The sequence below is a fragment of the Schistocerca piceifrons genome, chromosome 4 (assembly GCF_021461385.2).
Source record: "Schistocerca piceifrons isolate TAMUIC-IGC-003096 chromosome 4, iqSchPice1.1, whole genome shotgun sequence".
In the NCBI taxonomy this organism is placed as follows: domain Eukaryota; kingdom Metazoa; phylum Arthropoda; class Insecta; order Orthoptera; family Acrididae; genus Schistocerca; species Schistocerca piceifrons.
In genome coordinates this window covers 322,917,217-322,933,311 of record NC_060141.1, presented here as the reverse complement: position 1 = coordinate 322,933,311, position 16,095 = coordinate 322,917,217, and the positions used below count along the sequence as shown (strand labels likewise).

The 16,095-nt window shown below is 45.3% G+C and overlaps 1 protein-coding gene across 1 annotated transcript in view; it reads right to left on the bottom strand.

Annotated features, from left to right (window-relative positions):
- LOC124795818 (neuroendocrine convertase 2) overlaps positions 1-16,095 on the bottom strand; it is a 1,530,590-nt gene that overhangs the window by 207,684 nt on the left and 1,306,811 nt on the right. The window contains exons 9-10 of the mRNA XM_047259899.1: positions 15,332-15,507; positions 5,357-5,569 (exon numbers count right to left, since the gene is read on the bottom strand). Coding sequence (XP_047115855.1) covers positions 5,357-5,569; positions 15,332-15,507 — 389 coding nt within the window. The remainder of the gene's footprint in view (positions 1-5,356; positions 5,570-15,331; positions 15,508-16,095) is intronic.

Sequence of the window (16,095 nt, the reverse complement as noted above, 5' to 3'; positions counted from 1 at the left end):
TCCACAAGTTCATTAACATAAAACATGAACAGAAAGGATCCAAACACAATTCCATGTTGCACATCCTAAGTTATTTTTATGTCTGTCGACGCCTCTCCATACCAGATAACTTTCTGCATCCTCCCTACCAAGAAATGCTCAACCCCAGTCATAAATTTCACTTGATACTCCATGCGATCGTATATTTTGTAAAAAGCATAGATGTGGTAGCGAGACAAATGGCTTCCAGAAATCAAGAAATACTGCATCTGATGCCTTGCTCCAGAGCTTGCAGTATGTCATGTGAGAAAAATACGAGTTGGGTTTGACATGAACGATGTTTTCGGAATCCATGCTGGTTGGCATGTAGGAGGTCATTCTGTTCGAGATATCTCATTAAGTCAGAGCTCGGCTCACTGAGAGAGAGTCATATCGGACCGCCGTGTGGTGCTGATTGGCGCACGTTAGCTGATTTGGGGGAATGTACTTGCAGGTGTCACAAACTGTGGTGGCGCGATCTATATTCTGAACAGCTCTTTCCTTCCTTGCTTTGCTTGTGTTGCTTAACTGATTACGATTTTTGGCCTCTTTTTGACTCATTTGCTCTGAATTTGCGAGGTGCCCAGATGGGATGTTGCTGCGTTTTCTCCATGCAGTCTTCCATATCATTTCCTGCCCCCCCCCCCCCCCCCACAATGATAGTGTCATTTTGTAATTTAATTTGAGGTTGTGGAGTGCTTTGGTCTCTCTGAATATGATATGACTTTTTTCAATCTTCAACAGTGAAAAATAAATCTGTTAATCTCCTTCACTTTACTACAACGTTTCCATGGTTAGGTGACCCACAATAACAAATATGAGCTGTTGTACGCCTATGCTGATATTCTCACTGTGGCAGTGGTTTCATTGAGCACAGTGGCCAAACTCAACGATCAGTTATCTTAAAAAATCAGAGAAATGAACGAGCACTGCACTAGCTTGTTGTGTATGATCATCTACGTCTACATATACATCTACTTGATAACTCTGCTACTCACAATAAAGTGCCTGGCAGAGGGTTCAATGAACCACCTTCAAGCTGTGTTGTTTTATAAAGGGCATTGCACACACTCGTCTAGTCAGATTACACACACACCGGAACTTTCATATGTCACAAGGTCAAATGCTACAGTGATTTGAGGAGCATGATAATGAAGCACGCTGCTGTTTTGGTCACTAAGTTCGTCTGATTTGGTTTCGATGGAACACATCTGAGACGATATTGGGTGTAAACTTCGTGCCTACAAATCGCCAGCCCGCAACGTAAGGGAATTTCATGACGTGTGCATAGATATCAGGTGCCATATAACTCCGAAAAACTGTTAAAGGCTTATAGTATCCATGCAATGCACAATCGCTGCTACATTGAGCTCCAGATTCGTAACGACATAATATTAAACAAATTGCCAAAAAAGTTTTGCCTTATCGGTATACGTACGCTCAACGGGCACTCTGAAGACACAACTGTCACACACCTTAGGGTAGGAGTTATTGTAAGTGGAGGATGGTTGGTTGCTGTGGGGGAGGGGACCAGACACCGAGGTTATCGGTCCCAGCAAATGAAGGAAGGACGGGGAAGGAACTCGGCCGTGCCTTTCAAAGGAACGATTCAGGCATTTGCCTGAAGCGATTTAGGGAAATCACGGAAGACCTAAATATGGATGGCCGGACGCGGGTTTGACCCGTCGTGCTCCCTAATGCGAGTCCAGTGTGCTAACCACTGCCCCACCCCGCTCTGTTAAGCGGAGGATGAAACCTCGTTCCAAGTAGGTGGCTGGACCTATAACTCGGGATCTCCCAGCGAAAACTGCGAAACCACTTTTCATGTTGTGCTGCTATAGAATATCGGTAAAGCGAATATCGGACTGAAGTAGTTTATTATCGCTCTATTGTATGAACATGTAAAAATCTATGTAATGGTTTATTGGTAAAGAGAACATTGCAACGCTTTCCGTCGACGATGCGCTTATTTGTTTGGGCTGACTACATCCACACATTGCAAAAGCGATACTCAAATATCTGTCGAAAACACTAAGAAAACGTGCCTGACGAGCGCATCGAGCAAAGTGAAGGAAATATATAGGAAACAGGCGATTCGGCCAGACTTCGCTTAGTATTTACGGCTGGACGACTTGTCTGGAGTAGTTTTTTTTTCCGTGCGGCTAGGGTCGCCCGTCGGGCAGACCGTTCGCCTGGTGCAAGTCTTTCAAGTTGACGCCACTTCGGCGACTTGCGTGTCGATGGGGATGAAATGATGAGGACAACACAACACCCAGCCCCTGAGCGGAGAAAATCTCCGACCCAGCCGGGAATCGAACCCGGGCCGTTAGGTATGACATTCCGTCGCGCTGACCACTCAGCTACCACGGGCGGACTGTGAGGTAGTGACAATGAATTATAGACAAAAACCATTCCGCGCAGATCAGTCTGACTGTTAGCGAAAAACCTATCAAACTCCCTATAGCAGATCTTCAGACTGGGCTTCACATAAAAAAAAATACGGCTTGGGGAACTTTAATTTATAACATGTCCAGATGCTGCTGTCGTAAAAACCGAAGAGTACGCTTTAAACAGAATCGATATATACATATGGCGGGAGCCTTCCATTCAACAGCTGGCACCACCACGCCCGAGAATGCATTCGAACAATAACATCGTAAACGCTATGTAGCGCGAAATGAATTAGGCGGTAGGGATCTGTTAAAGGAATTTCTTAAAGGGAGCTCCTTCCTCTAGGGTAGCATTTTTCGTGTCTCCAGAATGAGATTTTCACTCTACAGCGAAGTGTGCGCTGATATGAAACTTCCTGGCAGATTAAAACTGGCCGGCCGCGGTGGTCTAGCGGTTCTAGGCGCTCAGTCCGGAGCCGCGCGACTGCTACGGTCGCAGTTTCGAATCCTGCCTCGGGCATGGATGTGTGTGATGTCCTTAGGTTAGTTAGGTTTAAGTAGTTCTAAGTTCTAGGGGACTGATGACCATAGATGTTAAGTCCCATAGTGCTCAGAGCCATTTGAAAAAATTTTTTGATTAAAACTCGGGACCTTTGCCTTTCGCGGGCAAGTGCTCTACCATCTGAGCTACCGGAGCACGACTCACGCCCGGTACTCACAGCTTTACTTCTGCCAGTATCTCGTCTCCTACCTTCCAAACTTTACAGAAACTCTCCTGCGAAACTTGGAAGGTAGGAGACGAGATACTGGCAGAAGTAAAGCTGTGAGTACCGGGCGTGAGTCGTGCTTCGGTAGCTCAGATGGTAAAGCACTTGCCCGCGCAAGGCAAAGGTCCCGAGTTCGAGTCTCGGTCGGGCACACAGTTTTAATCTGCCAGGAAGTTTCATTTTTCGTGTCTGTTACGCCTGGACAGATACTGGGAACAAGCTCAAAGCGTATAGCTCTCTCGCAGCTGATCAGTGAAGTGCAGCCCGCCACCGGTAGCTCAGTGGTCAGCGTGACGGATTGTTAATCCTCTGCGCCAGGGTTCGATTCCCGGCTGTGTCGGGGAATTTTCTCCCCCCCCCCCCCCCCCCCCCCCGACAGGGACTGGGTGTTGTGCTGCCCTCATCATCGTCCTATCATCCTCATCGACTGCAGGTCGCCGAAGTGGCGTCAAATTGAAATACCGGCACCCGGCACCCGGCACCCGGCGCCCGGCACCCGGCGAACGGTCTGACCGACGGGGGGGGGGGGGGGGGGGGGGGCCCTAGCCATACGATTAAACATAAAAAGCGAAGTGCAAGGCCATTTCTCTAAATAACGATGAAAATCGAACGGTTGAAGAGAAAATTCAAGCTTTCACACCAGAAGTCTAGCTTTCTTTGCCGACTGACAATTCAGGCTTAGTCTGAAGAGTATCATTCCCTGTCGCGCTGCTGAGGGTCTCATCCATAACAACTTGTAACGAGCATACATTTGTCTCACTTCGATCACCCTTGCTATGAGAGACGAAAGGACGACAGCTGATATAGATATAACAAGCAATAAATAAACCGATAACCTTTTTTTCATCTCTGATTCCAGAGGCAACCGGTTTCGGCACAGCATTACGCTATCTTCAGGCCCCCTATGGTAACGCAGTGGCTGAGCTTGTATTGCCAGACAAAATATCATTCAAAAGCGAACCAGTATCCGTACCAGCACATTTAACACGGCTCACATTATTTACGATTTTTGAACAATACTCAAGAACTACGGAGACGCTTCGGGAACTCAAATGGGAATCCCTGGAGGTAGCAGACGTTCTTCTCGAGGAAGTCTATTAAAAAAATTTAGAGAACCACCATTTTAAGCTGACTGCAGAACGATTCTGCTGTCGCCAACGTACATTTCGCTTAAGGACAATTTTTCCCTTGCTCTATATGCGAGTGGAACAGGAAAGGCAATGACTAATAGTGGTACACGGTACCCTCCACCGCGCACCGTACGGTGGCCTGCGAAGTATATATGTATATGTATATAATGGCGGTCGAAGAACTGACAGTGGATGACGAGATATATCGAGGGCCTAAGCCATCTGACGTGTGTGGAAGGTCGAGAAAATGTTGTTAAATAATGTCGTCGCAAAACATTGATTCTATACCCGGGGCCATGCTGATTTAGCTTGAAGTGGAAGACGTGAAAACCAATGATGTTAAATTTCTAATGTAGTATTTAGTGGGGTTGTAGAAATTCGTCTTACTTTATCAACAAGAAAGGGCTAGTAGCACACCTAATAAATATTTTAAGGAAGTTTGTTGAAACATAAGTAAAATCTCTGGGAACACACAGTAGCTTCCCCCTGTTATTTACTGAAACAAGGAGGTCAGATGAAGGTGATGCATTTATTTGGCCTTTTGATATTTGTTATTTAAACACAGGGCACAATTTGGAACTGATAATTCTATTTAAATACGGGATTTATTTGCTGCATGAAGAAATACTACAAAGAATAGGTGAGGTGAGGAAATAAATTTTTGGAGGACCCTTACAAGAAGCAAGGCCAGGTTAGTGGCACATTTGCTACAATGTCGAAGACAGTGAAATTCACGCTGGAAGGAGCAAGGAGCAGCAGAGAGAGAGAGAGAGAGAGAGAGAGAGAGAGAGAGAGAGAGAGAGAGAGAGCGGGAACGGATAATAGGAGCAGAAAAATATCTGAATATGAAAGACAGGTTGCAGAGGCAGAGGGGTGTAGCAGATTCATAGAGATGAAAAGATTACAACAAAATAGGAAATGTTGTAGGAGAGAATCTGGAAAGACAGATGAGTTAAGAAAGAAAAATCGCTGTGTGCCCGCGTGAGTGACATGCACTTCAAGTTGGCGACCGCGCATGCGCGCAAAGAACAGCGAGCAAGCGAGTACTCACGACTCCGGTGTTGGGGTCCTTGGCGCCGTTGCTGAAGGTGGAGGCCAGCGTGGAGGAGCAGCTCTCGTCGTAGTGCGCGTTCTGGCCGTCGTTGATGGCGCTGTTGATGGACACGGTCCACATGCTGGCCGCGTACCCGTCGCAGTTGCAGTCGTCGTCCTCGCCGCCGTCGCCGCTCGCCCACACGTAGATGTTGCCCAGGCCGTTCCGGCCCTGCACAGCACAATGGCAACTTCGCTGCATTCGTCCTAATTCCTGTTATTTGGGAGCCGTAGCCCCATAAATACTGCGTAAGCCTCATCAAACATCCCAGATGTAGACTTATCATCGAATTAGGTTCCATTTTCAGTTAACTACTATTATCCGTTGAAGTACAGTCATCACTTTTCAAGAAAATATGATTCATGAGTAATCACCTTAAATGAGAAGTTTCAATTCTGTTAAGTTTTTTTCGTTAGGGTACTATACATTCTTATAAAAATAGTCACCATGAGAAAATTGTTCAGGTTGTACCGTCGACCGGGGCTACTTTACACAGACCAGGTTACTTTACACATTTCCGACTAAATTCTGTTGAGCGCCGTACGTGGCCCGTTTTTGAAGTTCTGAGTAAAATGGCTGTTTGAGTAAGACATGCCAACGGCCCTTCCACAGTTGTAAGACCCTACCACTTTGATAGGGGACTGCCTGCGTCTACCGAGCACTCTTGGCAAGCAGGGTGCACTCAACCCTCGTGAGGCCAATTGAGGAGATACTTGACTGAGAAGTAACCAGCCCCAGTCACGAAAACTGACAACGGCAGGGAGAGCGGTGTGCTGACCGCATGCCCCTCTACATCCTCATCCAGAGAAGGTAGTCGGTTGAAGATGACATGGCGGGTGGTCGTTACCGGTGGACCTGTTCGGACGTAGAGAGAAATGAGTAAGACGTACTGGACTTTATAGGTAGGAAAATCATAATTGCCCTGTTTGTACATCATCCAGCTCGGTGATGAATGCAGTTATTTATTTTATGATGCCTAGAAACTTTGATTGCTCTGTCATAGTTATATTATAGTTGTTTTTCTTGTTAGTAGGAAATGTAATTCAGTAAGATCTCAAAAGGTGGGAACTGTAGGCGAAAGTCGGTCTTTGTTGAGGCATGTTACTAGCAAGCAGAAAACAACAGAAGATGTACGACTCACACTTGGGTGGGGTAGCTTTATACAGGCTATTAGATGCAAACAAAATGAGAAAAGAAGAAAACCAAGAACTTTATTGCACATAGACAAAGTAATATCTTACAACGAGAGACAGTTAAGTATGTGAAAATGACAGGTGACCCGACATACACCTTAATATGGTCTGATGCTGAAGATATCCCAGAAATCAATTAACAGGGCATTGGACCTACTTGAAGAACCAAGAGGATTGTGAAGACGGTTTCTGAAGTTGAAAGAACACCTGAAATGGCTTATGTAAATATTCAATCGTTATTGAAATGAAATTAGGGTTAGCGGTACCTCAACCTGTAGCAGAAACGCTGTAAAAGTAAAAAGTGAAAATGTCACTTTCCAAACAAAGCGGGACATTATTTTCAGTTTACTTCATAAAAACTTAAAATTGAAATGACTAACCATATTCCATTTATCCTTGTAATGTGTCTGCAACTCATGGTCTTGAGGTAGCGTTCTCGCTTCCCGAGCACGGCGTCCCGGGTTCGATACCCGGCGGGGTCAAGGATTTTCCCTGCCTCGAGATGACTGGGTGTTGTTCATCCCCGTTACGGTCGGAGGAAGGCAATGGCCTCCGCTAGGACCTTGCCTAGTTGGCTGTGTGGGTCTCCCGCATCGTCCCCTACTCTCCCCGAGGCGACAGTGCATAGTTGAACTGTTTAGTTGACGAGTAATATAGTTTGTTTGTTTTGTTTGGCTTTAGGGCGCAAAAAAACAACTAGGGTCATACACGCCCGAGTCAAAACTATAGAACACGAACACAGAGAGGAGTTGGTTGGTTGGTTGGTTTGGGGAAGGAGACCAGACAGCGTGGTCATCGGTCTCATCGGATTAGGGAAGGATTGGGAAGGAAGTCGGCCGTGCCCTTTCAGAGGAACCATCCCGGCATTTGCCTGGAGTGATTTAGGGAAATCACGGAAAACCTAAATCAGGATGGCCGGACGCGGGATTGAACCGTCGTCCTCCCGAATGCGAGTCCAGTGTCTAACCACTGCGCCACCCCGCTCGGTCAGAGAGGAGTTAAACGACTATATGTCAGTCCCAATAGACAGTATAGGAGACAGCTAAACACGGGCCCGTGGAAAAAGGGCTAATAACCATACAGAAATGGAGGTCCAAAAATAAAAAGGCCTTCGGCATATTGCTTCAGCAAAAATGAAACGCGGTCGACAGCCTGCGCGTCATTCACTTAAACGGCTGAAATCAGACAGCAAACCCAAGCTGGAACGTAAATTGTTAAAAAAAATGGCATTCCAGCTTAAAGTGGCGGACAGTTAAAAGTTGGGTGCAATGTGTACAAAGTGATGGGTTAGCGCCACTTAGCGAATGACAATGGCTAAAAAGGCAATGTCCAATACGAAGCCGAGTTAAAATAATCTCATCCTGGCGGGAGGGCCGAGAGGAGGTCGTCAAAGGCGCTGGGAGAGGCTTAATAAGCTGAAGCTTATTCCCGTGAAGGGAGGACCATTGGCAACGCAGAGATCGTTGGAGGGAATATAGGTACTAGTGTGCTTAGTTACGAGGACTGCAGCATTGGCAGCAGTGTCAGCAGCCTCATTTCCACACTGACTGCCGCCCGGTGTGGCCGTGCGGTTCTAGGCGCTTCAGTTTGGAACCGCGTGACCGCTACGGTCGCAGGTTCGAATCCTGTCTCGGGCATGGCTGTGTGTGATGTCCTTATGTTAGTTAGGTTTAAGTAGTTCTAGGGGACTGATGACCTCAGATGTTGAGTCCCATAGTGCTCAGAGCCATTTGAACCACACTGACTGACATGACCAGGGACCCACAGAAACATGACACTGGCTCCACAAAGAGTGAGCAAGTAACAGTTTTCATGGACCTGCTGCACTAAGGGATGTGCAGTGTACAGCGTACATAGACTTTGGAGGGCACTGAGTGAGTCTGAGCGGAGGACACAACTGGAAAAGCCGTGTCGCCGGATGTACTCCGTGGCCTGACACAAGGTGAAGAGCTTGGCTGTAACAGTTGCTGAAGCTGGAAATTTTGCAGACAGAGAAGGAAGTGGCAGATGAAATATTCGAGTTTCTACAAGATGATTCCATGGAATGTGTGGTGTCATATAGTCTCGGCTGCGCAGACAGTGTACACGAGGTGTACAATTGTAAGGTGGCAGAATAAATGCATGTCAATTTCGCACCTTGCATAAGAGTTTTGTACATCATAACGGGAAGGTGAATATGACACCTAACTTATTTTGGCGGTAATGAGCGGATTTGCCTATAAGTATGTGATGCAAAAGAGATGACACTCAATCGATGGTGTTAACACACCACTCCTATATAATGCATGTCAATGAGCAGAAGGTGAAACAAGCAGTGAGAGGAAACATTTTGTGTGGAAGCAGGTGTGGGCAGAAGCAGAGGCCGAACCAGGGGAGGTACCACAAAAAGCTCTTAGGGGGAGTCCTGCAGTGGTAGTCAGTGACTGGACAGGTTATGCATACTGGAGAACAAGTAACGGGCCACCAGAAGTAGGACAGAAAGAAGCTTTAGAAAACTGCATTTCGAAATTCCAAATGGATACAAACAAAACCAGTGACGCAGTTGATCACGTGAACAGCGAGTGGTACACAAGTGCGTATGTATGTAACTTTTAGACGTCTGGAGCAGGCACAAAAGTCCGATTGGTGGAAATGAACTAGGAAGGAGTAAAGTGCCGAGATTTAGACGCAGCTTAATGGCAGGACCCTTGCGATTGGCAGAGCGTGTTTCCACAAAATAAGAGGAACGCTCCTATCGGTCGAAAAAAGCCGTGACATGGAGAACGAAAGAACGCAGGTGGGGAGACAGTTTGGCTACAAGAAAGACAAGAGCGAAATTTTCGGGAACTCTTCTCTGAACTGGCGTCAAGTGCAGAATGGGGCACATAACGCTCTGTAAGATGCAGAGGAGAAATTTGTGTGAACACTGCGATTACTGCGGCTGACATTCAGCTAGATATTAGCTGTAGCATCGTTGAGCTCCAAATGTGGAGAAACGAACCAGCCGGTTAGTTAATTGTTCTTGCGAGGACTGACAGGGCATTTTAATACGCACACTGCTTCAGCCACGCGCATGCATATGGCCATATTCCAAGACTAGGGATGAGTACATGTTTTCTTGCATAACAAGAAACGTAGGGAAAGTTTCTGCTGGAAAAATCAGCAAAGGCTTAATTAGTTTTTATAGGAATTTCAGAGGATTAGAGCAGCCATGCAGATGAAAGCTCATCACAGCTAAGGTAAATAAGGCGAGCGGAGGCGTACACTTGTTGGTTCACCAGCTTGCATCCACTGTAAACTCGAGCGACTTTGGGTAATCTTTCGCTCAACTTGTCACAAAACTAACCATCCTCCATAGACCTGATTGTCATCCCAAATAGTACTAAACCTTGAAGCGGAATTGGAAGATTTATCGTAGTACTGGCCAACATCATGATGTAGTCCTAAAAATAATTTTGTAAAGCTACTTCTAGTTAAAATTTACCATTGTTGTGTTTATGATTATTTCACTTTCTGAGGACGAGATGCATTCGTTTGACAACTGTCGTAACATTGTCACATTGTAAGCTGTGTAAATACGTGTATTTCTGTGATAAGACTGCAACATTAAACCAAAAATATTTACAGCTTAAACAGTCCTTGTTCCTTCCTCAAAACCTTACACAATGATTAGGGCACCTGAACGTTTCATGTCGGTTGGTGCCTGAGCAGCTGGATGACATGATGTCTACACTGGATCATCTGGAACGGTACTCCAAGGAGGGTGAGGGTTTCCTGGATCTGATTGTTACTGGAAGTTCAAAGTGGTAACTGCATTTCAGTCCGGAATCGAAGCAGCAGAGCATGATGTGGAAAAGTCTGGGTTCACCTATGACAAAAAAATTCTATGCAGCCCCATCTGTTGGGAAAGTGATGTTAATGGCCGTCTGGGATTGCCACGAACCGCTCTTGCTGGATTTCATGCCACAAGATGGAACCACCAATGCTGACAGTTATTGTTGCATACTGTCAAGTCTGAGGAGAAGGCGCCGAGGAATTCTCGATGTGGACAACGTGATTAAGCTCCACAACAATGCGAGACCACGTGTGGCAATAAGAACTGCCGAAAAGCTCGGGGCCTTTTACTGGGATCTTCTGGACCACCCACCATGAAGTCCAGACCTCGGCCCTAGTGATTTCCACGTTTTCGGACCGTTGAAGTTCCTGACTGGACAGCGATTCACAGGTAACAGTGACCCCAAGACAGCAGTCCGACGGTGGTTCCATACTCAGCTGGACGATTTCTACCACAAGGGAAACTCAAATTTAGTACTGCGATGGGAAAATGTGTGAACCGTTGGGGGGGGGGGGGCTATGTGGAAAAATAGTGAAAGGTATGTATGATAGAATGTATTTTTTTCATTACGTGTATGTACCTTACTTTGGCTAATAACAAATAGGGCAAAGAGTTTCTGATTTGCCCTCGTCAGTACAAAGAGGGTTGTATAAAGATCAACACACATCAATACCTTAACGCATTCGTTTACAATTATGGCAACTGTTAATCTAGATGGAAAATTGGCTGGAAAGTCATTTATTGCGTTCCAAGAAGTTGGACGTGCTCTGCCCTCTACGATTCTTTCCCACGTGCGTGATCCTGGAAGGGCTGTGGGGAATATACACGTCACAACAAGCGAGAGTGGGAATATGGGTGTAAGAGAACTACAACTATAGTATGAGCACTGCTTTCTACCAATAAATGGTCAAAATAATTTGCTTTTGCTTGATTCCTGGTCTGTGTATAAATATCATACTCCCTTAGAGCAAACTACCCTCTTCAAAAGTGTGTGACGTTGCAGTTCATACCGCCCGGAACCACTGGACAAATTCAGGCTGTGGATGGTTGTTTCTTCCTTGCCTATAAAACATGCTACCGCACTATCAGCAGCTACGCCTTAAAGTATAGCCAGTTTCACGGTAAGCTCCACGACAGAATATTTCGCTTTCGGTTGCATGTCATCACATTCCACAAGTTCTCATCACACCGTCGCACCAATATGATTCTACATGGGTTCGTTAAGAGCGGATACTTAGTTGAACGTCCTGCACAGTTTGTAGCTCCCAAGGAGTTTGCCTTCAGTTGATGAGGCGAACATATGTGATCACTGTGGCGTGCCATTTTTCATTCGGTGTTCATGGTGCAAGTTAATGGTGTGTTTTGAACATTTCTGTCGAGGAGCTGTATTTCTGTACCTCCCGGACACCTCATTTTCTGTCACCCTTCTGATTCACATGGTGAGTCATTAGCAGCTAATATTTTTCCTGTTATAATTGTTAACACAACACTTTCCAATGAGCCTCACTAATGATTGAACTTCTAACAGGCGTGGGGTTCCTCGTAAGTATTGGCCAGTGTAAAGTTACCCAGTTGCGGCTGTATACAAGCAAACCAGTTACTCGTACTGTAGGTACTTGCGCTATGTATGACACTGTTTAAAAAGAATAGCTCTATCTAGTCATAGGGTCGAGCTATGCACGTCTGCTTTCATGCCCCACAGCTAGCTCGTTGAATCTTTAGCTGTGATCCTGCAGTCAGATAGTCTGTCCACTGGTCCATTGGCTAGGATTGCGCATTAGTAAAATAGATGGAAATATAAAAGAGAACTGAATAATTTAATGGAAAGGGTTCTATTCTAATGCCTGCAGTTGAGATTGATGACAAAAAATTATGCTGCACCTATTCAAGAAAAGACATTTCAAACTATGGAAAGTCGTCCTACGACAATCGAAATGGAAACAGAAAATAGCCTTATCAAATGAGAACGTTACAAGAATGGTAGCATAATTCCCAAACTAAATGGTCATCAAAAACTCACGGAAACTAAATCCATTTCGTTATCACGATACGTTAAACTTTTACCAGTTCAAAACTGTTCTGAGTTCAGTATGATGGCCGGCCGGAGTGGCTGAGCGGTTCTAGGCGCTACAGTCTGGAACCGTGCAACCGTTACGGTCTCAGGTTCGAATCCTGCCTCGGGCATGGATGTGTGTGCTGTCCTTAAGTTAGTTAGGTTTAAGTAGTTCTAAGTTCTAGGGGACTGATGACCTCAGATGTTAAGTCCCATAGTGCTCAGAGCCATTTGAACCATTTTAATCAGTGACACAAATGAACAGTGAACGACTGAAAACGAGTGATTTGGACTGATGAATCACGCCATGCTTTGCAGCAATCAGATGGAAGTAACTGGGTGACGGGAATGGCAGGGGAACGTTACTTGTCACCATGTGTAGCGCCAGAAGTGAAGTGTGGAGGAGGTGGTGTCACCGTGGTTCCCTTATTGTACTTAAGGAAACGGTAAATACGAAAGGATAAGAACACATTTTATAGCATTGTGTACTGAGTACAGTAGAAGAACAGCTCAGTGATGACGACAGCATGACACTGCAACCTGGCATTAAGCAGCATCTGTATAGGAGATTTGTGAATAGTAGCATTCCTGAAATGGACTGTCCTTCCCAGAGTCTCGATCAGATCGAAGGTGGAACAAGTTTGGGATAAATTAGAGCTTCGACTTGTTCCAGACCACAGCTGCAGCATAAATACCTTCTCTGATTTAGGCTCGTGAATGGGCTGCCATTCCTCCACACACGTTCGGTCACGTCACTGATAGTGTTGCCAGCAGAGTGCAAGCCGTGATGAAGGCGAAGGTTGGACACACCCCATATTAATGTCTAATAGCTGTCCGGTACTTTGGATCAGGTAATATACTTCGCAAGCTACTCTATGGGTCATTGCGGAGGGTAATCACCACATGCAGAAAACTGCTGTACAATGGAAAAAGGACAGCGTGGAGCGAGCATGAAGCATCATTTAGATTCATTACTAGTAGCTTATCTTTTTTTCACGTTTTCACATAATATAATGTCCGAACGGATCCTTTTTCTGTAAAACCAGTAAGCACTGAATGAAGTTTCAAGTAAGACATGGGTTCGAAGATTCCAAGACGAGATATAGATCAGAATGCTACATATTTGGGCAGCAGAATAACAACGAAAATTGAAGGGAAGTAGTTTAAGCAGATGTGGACTACAACACTGAACAACTTTTTGATTCAGTATGGATGCATGTTAAAGTAGATGTTAAATTACATCTGCAATACGTTAATTTTTGATGTTTGATTGCTGATTAATTTTGTGCAATGAATTATCGTTTGATGATGCAGATGATTCTGTAAAAAAATCAGCGATAACCAAAATCGAAGGAAGAAAGATACGAGTTTCATGTCCCAACGACAAAGATATCATTTAGGACAGAAAACAGAATGTAAGCTTATCTTATCTTCAAAGAGCTGCTTAATATCAATCATGTTGAGCTAATTACCCATAATAGTAACACATAGCTGGTCTGCCGTATCTCTTCTGGTGTAAAATTGTGTGGCGTATCTGTTTGAAGGAAGAAAATAACGAATAGTGGACTTCCAGACTGTGAATTACAAAATGCAGCAAAGTTGTCCAGCCAACTATGAGACTATGTATGTGAAGTTGGCTGAGCAGGGCATTTTCTCGCTCTTCGATACACACAGAAAAAAAATAAAGCAGGAAGAGACAACACTGAGTGACAGAAGTCATGGGATAGTGACATGCACGTATTCAGATGGCGATGGTGTCATGTGCACAAGGCATGAAAGGACAGTGCATTGCTGTTGCTGTCGCTTGAACTCGGGTGGTTCATCTGAATTAAGAGACTTTGAACGTGCAATGGTAGTTGGAGCTACAAGCATGGGGGATTCAATTTCGGAGATCGTTAGGATACTCAGTATTCCGAGATCCACAGTGTCAAGAGCGTGCCGAGGAAACGAAATTTCAGGCATTACCTGTTACCACGGGCCACACTGTGTCCGACAGCTTTCGCTGAACGGCACGGAACAGCGGAGTTTGCCTAGGGTTGTCAGTGGTAACAGACAAACAACACTGTGTGAAATAACGACGGAAATCAATGTGGGACGTACGACGAACGTGTCGTTAGAACAGTGCTGCAAAATTTGACGGTAATGGGCTATGGCAGCAGATGACCGATATGAGTACCTTTGCTAACAGCACGACATCGCCTGCAGCGCGTCTTATGGGCTCGTGATCATATCGGTTGGATCCTAGACGACTGGAAGATCGTGACCTTGTCAGATGATTGGGTGTTGGCTCCATAATGGTGTGGGTTGTGTTTACGTGGAATGTTCTGGGCTCTCTGACCCAACTCAAACTTTCATTGACTGGAATGATTATGTTCGGCTACTTGGAGACCATCTGCCACCATTCATGGACTTCATGTTCCAAAAAACGATGGAATTTTGATGGATGACAATGCGGCATCTTATCAGGCCACAGATGTTCGCGATTGGTTTGGACATTCTGGACAGTTCGAGTGGGTGATTTGCCCACTCACATTACCTGATATAAATCCCATCGAACATTTATGGGACACAATCGAGAGATCAGTTCGTGCAAAAAGCCTGCACCGTCAACACTTTCGCAATTGTGGACGGCTATAAACGCAGCAAGTCTCAATATTTCTGCAGGGGACTTCCAAATACTACGCTGGGCAAAAGGATGTCCGACACAGTATTAGTAGGTATCCAATGACGTTAGTCACCTGAGTGTATAAAATGTTATTCAGAGATAGGTGAAAGTTGTTGGACTCCGCGTTTGCTAAAAAGAGTCTGGACTGTTACTACAAGTCGAGAAAATGTGTAAGGGATTTGAGCGGCTGGTGAGAGAAACGACTCACCTCGTTGACGCCCCGGACGATGGCTCGCATGGTGGCGTTGCGCGGCCCGTCCACCGTCTTGCCGTCGTCCGTGGGCCCCCAGGAGGCGCTGTAGATGTCGATCAGGTTCGGCTCGTGGCCCATCGAATTGGCCTCAATCAGGTCCGTCATGTAGGGCTGGTCCAGCATGCGGATACCTGCAGCAGTCAACATTTGTGTCTCAAGATATTTGCTCCTTGTAGCAATTACCAACTATTATTTACTTGCATTTAATCTCGCTGTGTCACACACACACACACACACACACACACACACACACACACACACGCTCTCACACATGCAGATACGCACGTGTGCGTTCGAATTTAGGTGTTAAAAATTTCTATACGCAGAATTTTACATTCTCTCTCGATTTCTTTAGTTTATAACACTTCTCGATACAAAACTTCACGTATTTTCTGACAAAGCTACAGTAATTGCAGAGATTATTTCTTTCATGCTGATGCATCGCATCCTGCAACAGAATGTTGTACTGAAACCTATCTCCCCCACCCCTGTTGATTCTTCGTTATGGTGCTACAACGGATGACTACATGACCACGCAATGTTGAGGACCAACAACATCTTCTCGTATTTCTAAGAATATCAGTTGTTTGAGTTAATTAGTTTCTGGGCGTTTTTTTTTTTCAAAAAGGAATATTTATATTTAAGTTTGAGATGTCACATAAATGTTGATGACCGAAGTAAAGAAGATTTATGGCACAGACTAGCAGCAGCAAGAGAAA